Source organism: Anabrus simplex, chromosome 1 (assembly GCF_040414725.1).
Source record: "Anabrus simplex isolate iqAnaSimp1 chromosome 1, ASM4041472v1, whole genome shotgun sequence".
NCBI classification, from domain to species: domain Eukaryota; kingdom Metazoa; phylum Arthropoda; class Insecta; order Orthoptera; family Tettigoniidae; genus Anabrus; species Anabrus simplex.
Genome location: NC_090265.1, coordinates 549,089,064 through 549,107,864, shown reverse-complemented (window position 1 = coordinate 549,107,864; position 18,801 = coordinate 549,089,064). Strand labels below are relative to the sequence as shown.

At 38.3% G+C, this 18,801-nt stretch overlaps 1 protein-coding gene across 3 annotated transcripts in view; it reads right to left on the bottom strand.

Moving 5' to 3' along the window:
- Window positions 1-18,801, bottom strand: part of LOC136857127 (transcription elongation regulator 1) — a 513,780-nt gene that overhangs the window by 310,290 nt on the left and 184,689 nt on the right. For all 3 annotated transcript variants that reach the window (XM_067135534.2, XM_067135536.2, XM_067135535.2), the window contains exon 7: window positions 7,200-7,332. In XM_067135534.2, coding sequence (XP_066991635.2) covers window positions 7,200-7,332 — 133 coding nt within the window. The remainder of the gene's footprint in view (window positions 1-7,199; window positions 7,333-18,801) is intronic.

Sequence of the window (18,801 nt, the reverse complement as noted above, 5' to 3'; positions counted from 1 at the left end):
AGGTATGCCATCAGGTTCACTCGATCTTTTAGGCTTTAGTTTACCATTAATAGCCTCTTTCACCTCCTCAACAGATATCTCGCTGAGATATAATATATCAACAGAGGGAAATAGAGGAATGTCATCCAAAGCCAAATCATCCAATATATAACTAAAATCTGATCTGACGTAAACTGACGAAAATTATCGAGCAAAGCCATGAACAACATTACCGTCCCCGTAGCTCTCACCATTATACTCAAACACAGTTCCTCCTAATCTCGTATGAGTCGCTTATTTTTAATGTGCCTCCAGAAATGTGTTATATCACATTTTAAAGTAACCTCTAATTCACTGATGTAATGTTGATATGCGGTATTTATTTTTTTTCAATTCAGATTCGAGTTGTTTGAATCGTTCGTCATGGTACCTGGAGAATTTCCTCTTTTTGGCACACTTCCTTTTCTTTTTGATTATCTGAATGATATCGTGAATAAACCAGACTGGAAATTTTGATTTTTTGAATGACTTGACTGGTGACTCAACCCCCTTCCCCTCGTGCCATTACAACACACTTGCCATTGACTTACATTCGTCTTCAGTCTTAATTAGCCTTTGAGCGCCTCACCATCAGTTTGTGCGCGTGTTTTTCTTTTTTTGTGCGTTTGTTTCGAAGTGTAGAAGTTCATGCACAATGGATTCAAAAGAGAAGTGTCGTCAATACTCAGCTGAGTAATTAGAATTTGGTTTTATTGCATCACCGCAAAATGTGCAGATCCCACATTGTCTTTTGTGCGATAAAATTTCCTAGTAATGAAGCCATGAAGCCTTCGCGAATGAAAGATCATTTATCACGAGTACACACTGATAGAGTGAATTAAGAACTTAGTTATTTTTAACACCTTTATTTATCGCAAAATGTGGTAAACCTCACACAATTGGCAAAACTCTTGTTTTACCGGCTAAAAATAAATTTTAAAAATTGAAATCATGCTATACGAGGGTCCTAGTAATAAGTCAATCGGTTCCTATGAGCAACAATATTGTTTCCAAGCGAACTGACGAAATGACTAGGGACATTGAATCCAAACTCAACAATCTGTTGAAAAAAAGTAAATTTGCACTGCAGATTGATGAATCAACTGAGATTGATAAGAAAGCAATTTTACTTGCTTATGTGAGGTTTATCAATGAACAAAAGGAAATTACCGAGGAAATGTTGTTTGCTAGAACTTTGTTGACTGATACGAAGAGACCGTTGATTTTTAAAGTGGTGCAAGATTATTTTGAGGTAAAAAGATATTCCCCTAACAAACATTAGCGCTTGCCCAATAAACGGTGCTCCTGCCATGTCAGGTCATCATGCTGGGTTTCTAGCTCACCTTAAGAAAGAAGTGCCAGAGGTCATCACTATTCACTGTGTCATTCATTGTCAACACTTAGCTGCGAAAAAATTTAGTGGTGTCCTGCATGAAACCCTACAACTGCTTATTACTGGTGTCAACAATGTCAAAGCTAATTCCCTCAATGACCACCTGTTCCGACAACTTTGACATGAAAATGATGAATTGGAACGCTAGCTTCTACATACGGCCGTGAGGTGGCTCTCTAATGAAACTGTTTGTGCTGTTTCTTCGAATTATTTGACACGGTTACCGAGTTTCTCGACACGCCTGATCCTGTTTTAAGTGTGAATTTGAAGCAACGTAAGTTGGACCTTGCGTACCTTACAGATATTTTTGAAAAATGAACGGTCAGTATAAGGCTTCAAGGAAACAAGATCAAGGCCAAAGGAATTATTTCATCATTCATCGCCAAGTTTGATATTCACAAGGTAAATATTGGCCATGAAGAGCTGATTCAGTTTCCGACGCTAAAAAAGTGTTGTGTCAGATAATGAGACTCATGAACTCCCAGAAGACAAAATCCTAATTGTTACTGATTACCTTGACTAGTTAAAAACTGGCATGGAATCAAGATTAGAAGATCTGACCAAGTTTCAATTTTCGGATTGGATTCTAGATTTACAAGTAATGAAAATCATTGCATCGTTGCATCATTACATTTATCATTGGATTCTAGATCCATTCTCGTTTGAAGCTGTGGATAAGCTTGATAACTCTTTGCAGACAGAGTTTCTAGATCTGAAGTATGACTGTGAGGCAAAAATCATTCTCAAGAAGAGCGGTTACGAGTTAGCCTGGGTGTAGCTTATGGACACTTGTCCACAACTGTGGGGAAAAACTGAATCACTTCTCATCTTGTTCCCGTCAACATATTTAGTTGAAAAAGGCTTTAGTTCTGTCGTCCAGCTCCTCAAAAAGAGAAATAAGTTGGACTTTTGCCTCAAAGGAGACTTGCGCCTGACTTGATGAACATAATCAAGCTTTAACTGAAAATCACCAAGCAAAAGGCAGCCAGCCATTGAAAAGGTAAAATAAAACAATAAAGTTTTCAAACTTTCATTTATTTTTTCATATTTTAACTGTCAACTTTCTCAATTTTTCCAGATTCCAATTTAAAAATGAAAATATATACTCCTTTTAAATGCACATTAATGATTGTAGTTAATTATTTCACTTCTTTGTTCTTAAAAAATCTGTAAAAAATGTACATTATCATTTTTTCTATTTTATTTAAGAGTAACCGATAAAACTGCTTTGGTTGTTTTCATATATGGTAATAAAATGGTTTAAAATAATAAAATTCCTTTATTAAATTCCTTTATTATTTACATTTTACTTCAAATTAAAATTAGGCATACCGTGAAAATGAAAAGGGGAAAATAGGTGTTAGTCAACTTCTAGAAAGGGGAGCTGGGCCACAAAAGGTTGAGAACCACTGACTTAACTGTAGGGCTTTCTCTTTTAATTTTAATTTAAAATGTACGTTTTTCTAGGCGGTCTTAGGACTTAAAAGTAACATATCTAATGAGGATCTGCTAAAATGTGAGGATGCACAAGTGAATATCCTCGTTTTCCTTCTTCAGTTTCTCTTTGGGTGACTTAGTTTTTCTATTTTCTAAACACACCTACCTTTTGTTTTGCTTAGTCATCGAGTAGTGTGGCTAATCCACTGCTTCATCGGGACTTATGCCCTGTTAGGCGTTTCTTTTGTCTTAAACGCTGAGTGCTTAAGTGTTTTCAGCCTCCATTATTCATATTTTTTTCTCGGCCTTTCTTGTTAATTGTTGTTTTTGTTGGCATGATATGGGCCGTGATAGCAACAATTATAATGTTGTTTTCGGTTTTTTGTTTTCTTCCTGTTTATGGCCATATAGTATGGGCTTCGGCTCCTATAACTTCTGAATCCTTTAATCCATATTTCTGTATATGGCTTCCCCTTGAAATGATGGTAGTGAGTGTCAAAGCTGTTTTGAAGGCAGAAGATGTATTCTGCTCTATGAAATTAGAGATGCTTTACTTAAAGACAGTAATGTAAATTCCTGGCCCATAAAGGGCAGTTGTGAATTATAACATGCAAATTGTTTTCAGGGTTGGAGACCCTTTTGATGTGAAGGAAACTGTAAATCTAAGGGTTCGATTTCCCTCTTGAAACGTTGTTTCCCTCTTGAAACTTTGTTCTGGAAGCTACAGCTTCTTCACGGTATTGATTAATATTCTAAGTTACCTCTACTATGGGACTTAAATGATAAAGGCTTGCCTATTCTTAAAACATGGTAGTTGAAGACCTCTTAGTCTAATCTCCTCTGTAAGACTTAAGAAATGCAGTCCTTACTCCCCTATTGTAATTTACCGAGCCTGTAAGCTCCCCTTGTTATATATCCCACTTGTTAAACTGTTGTTGTAGTCAAATAACCCAGTAGTATGAAAAGAAAGAAAATACATTTTTCAGTAGATACTGCCGGCAAAATTTAAACATTGGTTCATGCTTTGTCTGGCCATTCACCCCTCACGCTTCTTTCTCCCTCTCCTCCGCGGAAAGCACCGTAACGATTTTTATTATTGTTATTACAGAAATTATGAATACACATCTCCCTCCAAACAAAGTTTTCAGTTTGTATTTTCCGGGCTTTTAGGACATGGTTCAGGAGCATGCGTTGGTCCCAAAGACATGTTCGGCATTCAACAGACTTCGTTGGCTGCAAAACTCACAGTTATTTTACCTCATTATATAGTGCAGGATGGGTTCCACCATGGTGGGAGGCGGTTGCTGATTGGCTGTTCTTTGGCTAATGATAGAGCAGACTACATTGCGCTGCTCGCTTATTAGTCCATCATGCTGGAGGGGCAGTCGCTGATTGGCTGTTCTCCGGCCAATGACTGAAGCACTATGGAGCCTGACATTTGGTCAACCTGCCTTGGCGGAGACAGGCAACTGATCACCCGTTGCTTCCTCTGGCCTACAGCGGCCACTATGACCTCCAGGATTTAAAGCGTTCATGACTGGAAACCAGGTTTTGTTGACCCATTCAGATTCCTCCATACGGTTGAAGCTGTTTGTGAGCTTCAGCATTCAATGACTTCTCCTTGTAGCCACGCACAGTAGTTACCAGTACTTCGGTGTCGCTGTACTGTATGTCGTGGCCTGCTAGCAGCAAGTGTTCAGTGACTGATGACCTTATCTGCTCGTCCCAGCCAGCTGTGGCTGTTGTGCTCCTTCAGTCAGATGGCGATGCTGCATTTTGTAATCGAAACCGACTTTCAACCTATTAGGTCATGTTACGTACATTTAGTACGTGTTATAGAGATGTTAAGTACAGAACAAAAATGGCCAACCAGACACCAGTGGGATCCGAACCCACAACCTCCCGATTTCGCGTCGGTTGCTCTACCAATTGAGCTATGGTGGCCTCGGCCATCCTCGTTCTGTTGGAAAGGATCTAAGCTACAGGTCTGTTACTACTACCATCACACTGTAGAGTGCGTTTAAGTGGCCCGTTGAGGGCCAAGTCAATGAATATTGAATTTTCACGACCGCATTGTAATCAAAACCGACTTTCAACCTATTAAGTCGTGTTACGTAAATTTTGGTCCATATGTCCCACAACCCTCCCCCATTGTCTGGTACCTTAACGTGGTGGGGAAACTTGCGTACCTCAGTGATCCCAAGAGTGATACCAGCGGGAGCTTCGGCTCCTGGCAGGGTCACCCTTGCCGGTAAGGTCGAGGGTGAGGGGCCAGACTAAATGACAGACCTTCAGCTGTAAGCCCTGAAGGAAGAAAATCTTTGTCTCAGGGAGTAGGGAATGAGAACACCATTAGTCCTGAAGTCGCAGCATGGCAGGGGCAGAGGCCAAAAGAGGGCAGCCCCCCCACTGCCCTATAGGCTCAGTCCACCAATACTCATCATCAATTACCTCTCAGCGACACATCAGGTAACTTCCACTGCATACAATACAACTTTCAACAACACGCCGGAACCCAGCGCACATCGGCACAAATATGGCGTGCCACTACGGCTCCTCTTCGCAGTCAGAATGAGAAGATGCCTCACCCCAGCTTTAAAGCTCTGACTCTGCAGTTGCCGTATACATTCTAATCTCTCCACAGCAGTTCACAACACAAGCAACTCTATTCTATCTCACCAGACCAGAAAAGAACAATAACTTCATCCCGAAGTTCGCCATACTTTATTCCACAGAACAATATCAATTTGTCTCACCGGCATTTCACACCGATGTCTTCACATCACATTCGATGCTACAGAAGTCAACTAAAAGAATAAGCGAAAGTTTCAACCCGCAACATTTTCCTAATTAGCAATTACCATATAACTAGCAATTACCCACTAATAACTGTCACCATTGTTGCCGTTCAAACGCACGGAATACCCATGAATCTTCATCCACACTGACCAGTCTCCGTACCGATCTCGGCACTGCAACTGAAAAACTTCCAGCTTGATGCCTATAAAACCTCATTTGCCTATGAAATATTTCCCTACCCCCGGTGATTTAACTAAAATAAACTGCTCTACATATTTCTGAAATGTCAATACTAATTCCTTCTTCCAACCTCTAAAACATCAGGACGCACTTTGTACTAAATTTTTTTTATCCTTGCACACCAGCTACTCTTGTGTAATTATGTATATATTTGTAAATTCTCAACTATTCGATTAGATAATGTAATTACTATATAGTTACCAACTATTGACATTAGTTTTTATTACAAACATTTACGCTGAATGTTATAATGTAAATATTTTTAAAACTTTATCTCAACTGTTCAATTGAACAATGTAAATACTGTATAGTTACTAACCTTTGACATTAATTTTTGGTTACAAACATTGACGCCGAACACTACACCTTTTCTCCCTTAATTGTTTTAATGTAAATATTTTTTAACTTTTTATTTTCCTATGATTGCGTCAACTGTTTCTCCAGAGCACCACTGCCGAACTCTACTATGTTAATTTTAGGCATTGGTGCTGACTTTTCATCTATAAGCCTATATGTTCAACCATCACTTTTGTACAACTATTTCCCATACTTAATTTTTGTAATTGTATTAATAATATGTATTAATTTGTACATGTCAACTACTAACCAGTTACCTGATTTTTTACCTTGAGGTGATATTTTGACTGATGATGCCCTCAATGAAGGGCGAAACATGTCTCAAGTGGAATCAATAATAAATTCCTAATTTATAAAATTTATATGTATTGAATAGGTGGAAAAAACTAACCTTTTAGCATTCCTCTCTTTAACTATGCACGTCTGACATCCAGTGATGTGAAGCGATTGTGTTCGCATTATAGTGTTCTTTAGAGATAATCGGCATGCATTTCTGATGGACAAATTCGAGATGATCTTGTTGTTCATTGTAATTCTGAGACTACTTCTAGCAACTAACATTCCAGTATGTGATTGGTGAGTACGAACTTGTACATTTTTTTACAGATGATCACTTGTTTTCATTATATTTAAACATAACATTACCTTTTTGTAAATACCACAATACTTACTTGGACACATCAAAAATTAATGTGCCATACTGTACTTTTTCGTACACAGACATCCTTTTGCCATACGGATCATGTTTGGTAGCACCATATTTTAATACAAAACTTTAGACTTATTTACCTCTTGAACACGAGTGGTTATGTGATATTTATAACATAATATTTTTAACTGGCATCAAATATTTTTAGCATATAAAATAGATATTTCCAACTTTTTTTTACCACAAACATCTGCTTCCAAGTAATTAAATATAACATCTGCATAATCTTAAAATCATTACACTTACTTTCCAAATCCTTAAGTGCTTGTGGTTTCTCCCACACAGACTCTCCTGCCTTTGCATTGTAATAATATGACCGACCATCAGGTGCCTTGTGTTCCGTCCATTCAGATGCTCTCGCCACTATTTCTGGATCAATCTGGAACAATGGTCAACACAAACTGATGAACAGTGGTAATTAATGTTGTTTTTAGGGTAAGAATAATTAGGTCATATGGTTCTGAAAAATGAAGGTTACTGTTCCTTCACAGAATGCATCAGATTAAGCATAGTACGGCTATGGATGGTGGAAAAATCGAAGACTCCCTAATTCTTGGAAATCTAGTATCAATAGGATCAGAAGAGAATAAGATCTGGCCAAGAATGGCATGATAAAAGATGTCACAGGGTGTCTACAGATTACAATAGAGTAAAATAATATATTATTGGTCCACCTTTTCAATACAAAATGAAAATTACATAGGGACTAGTTTTGACCTAGTAATAGGTCATCATCAGCCTGAAGTAAATTAAAGCGTAAATATCGAAGAAAACATAAACAATGTAAACACAAGTACAGTCTTTTTAAAGGTACATACCATGTGGGAAGTTGAGTAGAGATATTATTTTTAATATATCTCTACTCAACTTCAGAATGAGATATTATTTTTAATATATCTCTACTCAACTTCCCAACCTTTAAAAAGACTGTACTTGTGATTACATTGTTTATGTTTTCTTCGATATTTACGCTTTAATTTACTTCAGGCTGATGATGACCTATTACTAGGTCGAAACTAGTCCCTATGTAATTTTCATTTTGTATTGAAAAGGTGGACCAATAATATATTATTTTACTCTATTGTAATCACAGTTCAATACGGATCTATCATTATGAAACTTATTTCTTTTAATTGTCTACAGATTTGAGCAAACGATTTTTTAAGACTTTTTCATGAATTTCAAGATTATTTCCTAAAATATTTCATGAATCGATCGAAACAAGCAATAACGAATTAGAAAGAAAGAACACCCACAACTCAACATATTGGCACTTTCAACAAGTGTCTCCACTCACAATCTTTCTAATTAGTTTTATTTATATTTATTATGTAATACATTTAGCAGGGTACTCAAAAATATTGCACTTCCAATGATACACAATAAAAATTAATATTACCTACCTATATTTATTTAGTAATTCTTTATAAATTAAGGGGAGTCACACTGTTAATTTAAGTATCCAGAAGTCTTATACTCGAAAACATGTTAATTATTACATTATTCAAAAGTCTTACACTTTCAACCCTATGACAAAACATGTGGTTTAAAAAGATGACTAGCAAATCCAGTACATGATATAGACGGGTGGGAAGGACAAAGACAGTAATTGATTTCTTCATCATGAAAAGTGCAAGTCGCAGTTGATGAATGGCTGTACTGGGAGAAGCATTTGTGGAGACCATCCAGTAGTAGCAGCAATAATGAGAGTGAGAAAATTTGAAAGAGTAAAGGAAATAATAGAGAAGTAAATATAAGTATGGAAATTAAAAGACAATAATGTACAGGAGACACTGAAACAAATTCCAGCAATGCAATTTGGAAGTGTGGAAGGGTCTAAGTTTAAAGAGACATTTCAGCTCTATGCAGAGAATGCCTGTGTTAGAACATCTGCAAGAGTAAAAGAAAAAAAAGAAAAAGAAAGCAAGGCAAGAATGGAACAGAGATAAAAAGGAAAAATGTAAAAGGAAGTATCAAGATTATTGAAAAAAGAGAGGTAAAAATTTTGTAAATGAATAAAAGAGGAAGCCTGGGAAAAATTCACAAGAGATAGAAGAGGATATAGAGGGGAGCAAAACAATGCTATATGGGCTTGTCAGAAGAAAGAGAAGAGTATGCACAAAGCTGAGGAGAGATGAAGATTGAGAGTTACTAGCATAACCAAGAGAGATAATGAAACATGTGATGACTATTTTGACAAATTCCTGAATGTGAGAAATAGTGTGTAAGAGACAACAGTAGTAAAGTTTTGACAAACAGAAAATGATATAACAATGTTAAAAGTTGAATCAACAGTTAAAAGGATAAAAATGAGGAAAGCAGTAGACATTGGTGAAATCCAACATGGGGCTGATACATAATGACACAAAATTAAAGAAAAGGAATAGTGGAAGAAGAGAGGTAGATGGAGAACTTACCATAAAAGCCCCGACCCAGCTGGATATGGAGAAATGAGGATGAGGAGATAAAAATAAACGAGTTTATGAAAAGAAGCATGGCACTGATGGTTTATTCACTATAGTGTAACAGGAACCATGTACGGCCTGGAACATAATTTTATGTAATGGAAGTCAGCGCAACATGACGACCCTAGCATGCAAAGTAGCGCAACGGAATGGCTCAGGCATGCATACAGCAAGCAAGCTAACTCACGCAGAAGACTTACACAATTATCACGTGGAACACCGCCTGATATTGTCGAACATACTACCTAGGTAGAAGAAATATTACTAACTTGGGAACACAATGGGGATATCAATGAGATACGCCATCGTATAACCCATTATTTAAAGGTAAACATACTGCAATTTCACTAATATCGGCCAACGGACTTAAGAATAATTCAGGTGTAAAGAAACTTGATTTTTCCACAAGGGGAGGAAGCTGACCTCGATAGATTGGTATAAAAGAACAGGGTTCTGCTAGGTCAAGTCAGTTCAATTTTCAACTCGCTGCCGTCGTGTAGTCATGCTGTCTCATGTGAACGGGTCCGTGACCTTTGAACTTAAGACATCACATCGTACAAACTCTACAGTGAAGTTTTCGACAAGACTTATAAAATAACTGATGTTGGAACCTAAGAAACCTTTCGAGTGATATGATACTTAATAACTTCAAAGTGTAGCCAAAGACTTATGATATTTAATCACTTTACAGACTTAGTAGTTTCAACTGCAAATTGAACAAATTTGATTTCAACTTGTATTCATATTTGACTGAAACTGACTTCAAACATTTATGAGAAATAAGCGTGTGAATATTAAGACGATTTTCAAGTGAAATAATTGATGGATGTGTGTATATGTACTGTACTTCAAAACCTTCATGTGTAATTCGAATTTTAAAATTATGGGTGTATTTATTCAATGCCATACAAAGTGTCTGAACATATGTTAGTGTTTTATTATCATCCATTAACTTTCTAGCTCACCCCCGGCCGGCACCCAGCTACTACGTATCAGTGGCGGTACCGCCAGCACATCCAGTGCCATACCTCGACACTCCCCTAGGTCGCTATGCAACACAAATTCTCGACCAGGGCATATCTTTGCCCTGGCCCTGAGACGCTCCACCATTCTTCAGAGCAACCAGACCTTCAGCCCTAATGGATAACGTCATTGAGGACTTAGTGCAACACCATATCTCAGAAAAGGCCCCCGCTTCAAATGCCTTTCCATTATTCCTCGTTCCTAAGGAGGACTCTACGGCACGGGTCATCTACGATCTTCTGCTATGGATGCCGTTTATCAAGAAACCCCACTTCCGAATACATGGGCCAGCAGAATCGTTCCAGAGAATACCTCCACACCACCTGGCCATCAAAGTAGATGTGACGACCTGTCTCCTCTGGCTGCCAGCTCCGGAGTCCCCGTCCCTGGGAGCACCCCGCTAATATAGACAAGTGCGGGTGTGCGTGTAGAGAATCCCAAGATGACCAAGTTGAAGCTGAAGTTGTGAATACAGGGAATGAAATTCTTAATACCAGTACAGAAGCCACTGAGAAGAACTACGCAAACAATAAGGACTGGTGCGGCAATGCAGCACAAGATCTTTCTGACAACAATGGAAAACACTGTTACTAACAATGCGAAAAATGGCAACGAAGGATGACCTAGTAAAGGTAGTAAGGTAGAAAGAGTAAATATCCAATGCAGAACCGCAATGTCCGGAAGAAAAGATGCATACAGAATAAGTACTACATGACCCAACGTGGAAAGAGAAAAGAAGAGAAGACATTTAGAAATTTTCTTTATAAATGCAAGTGCGGTGAGAAAGTCTCTTTAGATGTTCGTGAATGCGAATTCAAGAAATTTTATAATGTTGAATCCCATAATGCCCCAACCGCCCTCATAACTAGTAAGGTGACTGAAGTGCCCATTAGGAGGAAGAAGAAACAATCTTCAGAAAGGAAGTCTTTCACCAGGGAATACAAGATTGCCGGTATTCAAGTTTGTAAATCTATGTTCCTGCAGACGTTGAGAATTTCCAGCTGTAAGGTTGATCGAGCTCTAAAGAAACTCAAGAGTAGCAACGGAGTTAGAGATCTTCGTGGAACTAGTGGTGGGAGCAATAAAATATCCGATGAGATAATTCAAGGCGTTATTGAACACATCAACAAATATCCACGGTACAAATCCCATTATTGCCGGAAAGAAACCGAAAGAGAGTTTCTCAGAAGTGATACGACCCTTCCGTTGATGAAATGAAATGGCGTATGGCTTTTTTTTAGTGCCGGGAGTGTCCGAGGACATGTTCTGCTCGCCAGGTGCAGGTCTTTAGATTTGACTCCGTAGGCGACCTGCGCGTCATGATGAGGATGAAATGATGATGAAGACAACACATACACCCAGTCCCCGTGCCAGCAAAATTAACCAATGATGGTTAAAATTATCGACCCTGCCGGGAATCAAACCCGGGACCCCTGTGATCAAAGGCCAGCACACTAACCATTTAGCCATTGAGCCGGACCCTTCCCTTGATGTACGACATGTAAAAGGAGGAAAATGAAAATCCAGTTTCGTTTTCAATGTACAAGAAACTCTTTCTAACAAAATTCAATTTGCACATAAAGAAACTCAAAAAGGACGCATGCAATTTATGTGATTCTCTTGATGCTGAAATTAAAGGTGTCAAGAACGATCATGATCGAGATATTCTGTCAGATAAGAAGGCAAACCATTTAGCTGAAGCAGAAGCAGTGCAGAATTTGAAGAGAAATGATTTACTGCGTTCCAAGGAAACTGAAAGACTGTAAACAATTACTTTTGACATGGAAAAGACATTACCATTGCCACGAATTCCAACGAACATTGTGTTTTACAAACGTCAGCTATGGTCATACAACTGCGGAGTAAGTACACAAGGGAAGTAATAATAAAAGTCACTATTAAATCTGGCTGGAAGGTGTGGCAGGTCGCGGGGCACAAGAAGTAGGTTCATGCTTAATGAAACACCTACTGGATGAAGCATCCACTATTTATGAGCTAATATTACGGTCAAACTCTTGCGGTGGTCAGAACCGTAATATTAAAATGGTTCTGATGATGAAGGCAGTATTGGATCAACACCCTACTCTTCAGAAGATAACTATGCAATTTTTAGTGCCTGGTCACAGTTTTCTTCCCAATGACAGTGACTTTGCAGATATTGAGCGTGCCCTCAAATTTCAACAGCGTTTATACACTGCAGAGGACTACTTAAACGTAATGAGAAACTGCAGGTGGAAAAACCCCATTGTTCACCAGATGGAAAAAACGACATTTTTCAGTTCAGTACAACTTGAAAAAATGAATGTGAATCGGAAAACTGATGTTCATGGTTGCTAGATAAACTGGCTAAAACTGAAAGAAATCCAGCTCTTGAAATCACAGGCGTTCACTATGTACGTCAAAACTAAATTGGATGGTGAATCTCAGGAAGTAAATCTAAATAAGTCAAGGCAGGGACGACAACGGGAAACTAGAGTTCCCTTTCATCAGGCATTAATACCTTTGTGGCCTAATGGAAAACCTATCTCTGAAACCAAACTTGGAGACCTTGGCTCGCTAATAAACCTAATACCTACAGGTGCCAAACAATTTTACGAGAATCTTCAAGCAGATTCTGACATTGTGGATGATATAGATGGATTTAATGGAGATTCTGATTTCGAGATTGAATGAACTGAGAGCAACATTCTTATTACCTGTCCAGTGCTTTGTGTGTATTTATGGGAGAAAATATCTTTAATCACACTTTCTGTTCCTGTTATGTTCGACTGAGATAAGTAATTAAAATTCAATATTTTCTTTTGGAAACGCTTTATTTTTCTAGGAATAAGGTAATCATAACCATGTATAACGACCTTTATATACTTTACTTAGTATAATGGCTTCCTTCAAGCTAGCAACCTGTCGGAAGGACATTTGATTGCTTTCAAGTCTTGCAAAAAAGTAAAATGCAAGACCGTAACGGGTCACATGGCCCAATACTTGGAAGGAAGATGATGATGACTTAGTATAAGGGACTGCCATTCTGATGAAGATAATGATGTTTGCTTAAAGGGGCCTAACATCTAAGTCATCGGTCCCTAATGATATGAGAGAATGCCATTCTACTTAGAAACTAATGTGTGTCTCAAGCAGACCAAAACTCACCCATAGGCTTAAAAATATCACATCAATAATGTATTCTCAGAATATAATAGGCCTATCGTGAAGGAAAATCCATTAAAAAATATGCATCGTATAGACTACAATGGCTCGTGCCTTACCATTTGTATCTGACTCAGGTAAGTTGAGATTCCTCAAATCAGTAAGTGGTTATAGCAACGACTTTAGGGAATAGCTTCACTTCTAGAATTTCTGCATCTAAAACTTGAATAATGTACCGGAGTTGTGGCACGGCTCGTGGTGGACAAAGCACTTAACGAGCCTTTCCAGACAGTAGGAGATTCAGGTTTTAATTATGGCTGCTGCCACGTTATATTTTTTGAAGTTTTAGTCAGTAGATACTCAACAGGTAGGGGTTATTGGTGTAGCATCGTGATGCATTATTCGCAAGTGAGAAAAATCTTAAATTGCATCAGTAGACTAAGCGCCATTTCTTCAAGAAAAAATATGTAGTGCGAGTATAAAATTGTTGAAATTTGGTGATAAGGTACAATCTATTATCCTACTACACCACTAATACCATGTTTAGCAAAATTATGTTCGCCTGAATTTACACATAGACCCAGATTTAAATGCGATTATCTCGAAACCAACTTTTGGCGCTTGGTCTAGTGTGATTATTTTATTATTGTAAAGTATTTGTGTAGTACTGGTGTAGTAGAGGTATCCGTAGAAACTCTTACTAAAATACTGTTGTTGTAATTAGAATAGGCTTAATTGCAGTTTGGAATTGTGTAGTTCTTGTGTAGGCTATTACTTTCGATATTCAGTAATTAACAGCAGTTTTTATCCTGTCAGGGGTCGTAGGATAAAAAAATAGAGCACGACTAAGTAGTATTGTAGTGTAGTCGTATATTAATTACCTTATTGTTGTGTACTATCCCAGACAATATATCCCTCCGTTCATTTATTTTTTGCAAATAAGTTATTTTATTTTTAATTTCATTTTTTTCCCCCGTAAAGAATGGCTAAGGAGCGCGAGTGTGGTTTCTGTGGGTGTGGCGAGGCATTGAGGGGTATGAGGAAGGAGTTGGAAAGTTTGAGGGAGATAATTAGGATTCTCACAGAAGACAGGAAGGAAGATAGGTCTCCCTCAAACAACGTACAGGTTACAGTAGGTGTACAAGAGGGAGGGGAAGGAAAGGGAGGAATTGTAGTAGACAGGTAGTCTAATGTTCTAAGGGGAAGGAGATTGCAGGCTAAGAGCTCTATTCAGGATCAGAATTCAGGACAGGTGTCTGTGCAAAATCAGTACGAGTCACTCCAGGTAGAACAACAGAGGGAAGATGAGGGACAGGGAACTGTTGCTGAGATGTGTGGAAGTAGGAGGAAGGGAAAAGGTAGGAAAGGAAAATGTAGAGTAGATGATAGGAAAAGACAGGTGGAACAGGGTCATGGGAAGGAGAAAAGGGAGGAGGAAGTAGCTTCTGCAGTTATCAGGAAAGATAGGGCTGACCAGGAGGGGAGGGGATTAAACGAGGTGGGTAGGGTTGAAGCTCTGGTCATGGGAGATTCCATCGTAGACACGTGGGGAAAGTGTGTGGAGGAAAGGGTACCAGGGTAGAGTGTTATCCAGAAATTAGGTTCAGGCAGATGTTGAGGAAAGTAGAAGAGAGGGAGGAGGGGAAGGAGAAGGTGGTAGTGTTTCACGTTGGTACCAACAACGTAAGGCAAGCTGATATAAGTACCAACATAGTTGGAGATGTGTGGGATCTGGTAAATGCACCACGGGTGAAGTTTAAGAAAGCGGAGATTGTTATTAGTGGAATACTGTGTAGTAGGGATACTGACTGGAGGGTGATTGGGGATTTAAATGAGACTATGGAGTGGGTATGTGGGAAACTGGGAGTGAAATTTCTAGATCCTAAAGGGTGGGTAGGAGATAGGGATCTGGGCTCAGATGGCCTTCATTTAAACCGCAGTGGTACGTATAAGTTAAGAAATTTGTTTGGAAGGGTAATAGGGAGGTACATCAGGGAAACGAAATGGCCTAGGGAGCGGTGATAAGGGAACAGGGAACTGGAAATCAAGTAGGGATGACATAAAATTGTTACTGTTGAACTGTAGAAGTATTGTAAGGAAAGGAATAGAATTAAGTAATTTAATAGATATATATTCACCAGATATTGTAATAGGAGTTGAATCATGGCTGAGAAATGATATAATGGATGCAGAAATTTTCTCACGGCACTGGAGTGTGTATCGTAGAGATAGGATAGGAAGGGTGGGAGGCGGAGTGTTCATTCTGGTGAAAGAAGAATTTGTTAGCTACGAAAAAGTTAAAGACGAGACACATGAAATTCTAGGTGTAAGGCTCATTTCTAAAGATAATAGGCAACTTGACATGTTTGGAGTGTACAGATCGCGAAAGGGTAGCACTGACGCGGATTCGGAATTATTTGATAGGATAGTCAGCTATGTGGGAAACGACATGGAAAGAAATGTGATTGTAGCGGGAGATCTGAATTTGCCAGATGTCAATTGGGAAGGAAATGCGAACGACAGGAAGCATGACCAACAAATGGCAAATAAGTTAATATGGGAAGGACAGCTGATTCAGAAAGTGATGGAACCAACCAGAGGGAAAAATATCCTGGATGTCGTGCTGATAAAACCAGATGAGCTCTATAGGGAAACTGAAGTAATAGACGGTATTAGTGATCATGAAGCTGTTTTTGTGGTAGTTAAAAATAAATGTGATAAAAAGGAAGGTCTTAAAAGTAGGACTGTTAGGCAGTACCATACGGCTGATAAAGCAGTAACTATGATCGGTGGAAAACGGTAAATAAAAATGTAAACAGACTCTGGGATGGGTTTAAAGAAATTGTTGAGGAATGCGAAAACAGGTTTGTACCATTAAGGGTGGGAAGGAATGGTAAAGGCCCACCTTATTATAATAGAGAAATAAAGAGACTAAGAAGGAGGTGCAGACTGGAAAGAAATAGAGTTAGAAATGGCTGTGGAAGTAAGGAGAAATTGACGGAACTTACTAGAAAATTGAATCTAGCAAAGAAGGCTGCTAAGGATAATATGATGGCAAGCATAATTGGCAGTCATACGAATTTTAGTGAAAAATGGAAGGGTATGTATAGGTATTTTAAGGCAGAAACAGGTTCCAAGAAGGACATTCCAGGAATAATTAATGAACAAGGGGAGTGTGTATGTGAGGATCTTCAAAAGGCAGAAGTATTCAGTCAGCAGTATGTAAAGATTGTTGGTTACAAGGATAATGTCGAGATAGAGGAGGAGACTAAGGCCAAAGAAGTAATAAAATTTACATATGACAACAATGACAAATAAGATACAAAAGTTGAAAACTAGAAAAGCGACTGGAATTGATCAGATTTCTGGGGATATACTAAAGACAATGCGTTGGGATATAGTACCATATCTGAAGTACTTATTTGATTATTGTTTGGTCGGAGGAGCTATACCAGATGAATGGAGAGTTGCTATAGTTGCCCCTGTTTATAAAGGAAAGGGTGATAGACATAAAGCCGAAAATTACAGGCCAGTAAGTTTGACATGCATTGTATGTAAGCTTTGGGAAGGCATTCTTTCTGATTATATTAGACATGTTTGTGAAATTAATAACTGGTTCGATAGAAGGCAATTCGGTTTTAGGAAAGGTTATTCCACTGAAGCTCAACTTGTAGGATTCCAGCAAGATATAGCAGATATCTTGGATTCTGGAGGTCAAATGGACTGTATCGCGATTGACCTGTCTAAAGCATTTGATAGGGTGGATCATGGGAGACTACTGGCAAAAATGAGTGCAATTGGACTAGACAAAAGAGTGACTGAATGGGTTGCTCTATTTCTAGAAAATAGATCTCAGATAATTAGAGTAGGTGAAGCTTTATCTGACCCTGTAATAATTAAGAGGGGAATTCCTCAAGGCAGTATTATCGGACCTTTATGTTTTCTTATATATATAAATGATATGAGTAAAGGAGTGGAATCGGAGGTAAGGCTTTTTGCGGATGATGTTATTCTCTATAGAGTGATAAATAAGTTACAAGATTGTGAGCAACTGCAACGTGACCTCGAAAATGTTGTGAGATGGACAGCAGGCAATGGTAAGTTGATAAACGGGGTTAAAAGTCAGGTTGTGAGTTTCATAAGTAAGAAAAAACCTCTCAGTTTTAATTACTGCATTGATGGGGTGAAAGTTCATTTTGGGGATCATTGTAAGTATCTAGGTGTTAATATAAGGAAAGATCTTCATTGGGGTAATCACATAAATGGGATTGTAAATAAAGGGTACAGATCTCTGCACATGGTTATGAGGGTGTTTAGGGGTTGTAGTAAGGATGTAAAGGAGAGGGCATATAAGTCTCTGGTAAGACCCCAACTAGAGTATGGTTCCAGTGTATGGGACCCTCACCACGATTACCTGATTCAAGAACTGGAAAAAATCCAAAGAAAAGCAGCTCGATTTGTTCTGGGCGATTTCCGACAAAAGAGTAGCAATACAAAAATGTTGCAATGTTTGGGTTGGGAAGAATTGAGAAAAAGAAGAAGAGCTGCTTGACTAAGTGGTATGTTCTGGGCTGTCAGCGGAGAGATGGCGTGGAATGACATTAGTAGACGAATAAGTTTGAATGGCGTTTATAAAAGTAGGAAAGATCACAATATGAAGATAAAGTTGGAATTCAAGAGGACAAACTGGGGCAAATATTCAGTTATAGGAAGGGGAGTTAGGGATTGGAATAAATTACCAAGAGAAATTTCCAATTTCTTTGAAATCATTTAGGAAAAGGCTAGGAAAACAACAAATAGGGAATCTGCCACCTGGGCAACTGCCCTAAATGCAGATCAGTATTGATTGATTGATTGATTGATTGACTGACTGACTGACTGACTGATTGATTGATTGATTGATTGATGCATAACAGCATCCAATTGTCATATTATTAGTAAATTTTCTTCAATATTCAACACTTCCCTTTTCTTCTGCGACATCTTCACAGCAATGCTTACTTTGACTGTTTAACAGACAGACTGATTTTAAATCTACAATCTACTGAAAACTAGTTTAAAAATAAGCTTTACAATGTTGTCAGCTATCTCCACATGCGTAACAAACAAAAATTAACACCAAACGTTATAGTACATATATTTCTCCGAAAATGTATACAAAATATGCCGTTTCATATGATATCTTGTATTAAGCGATGTCGTACTAAGCAATTTTT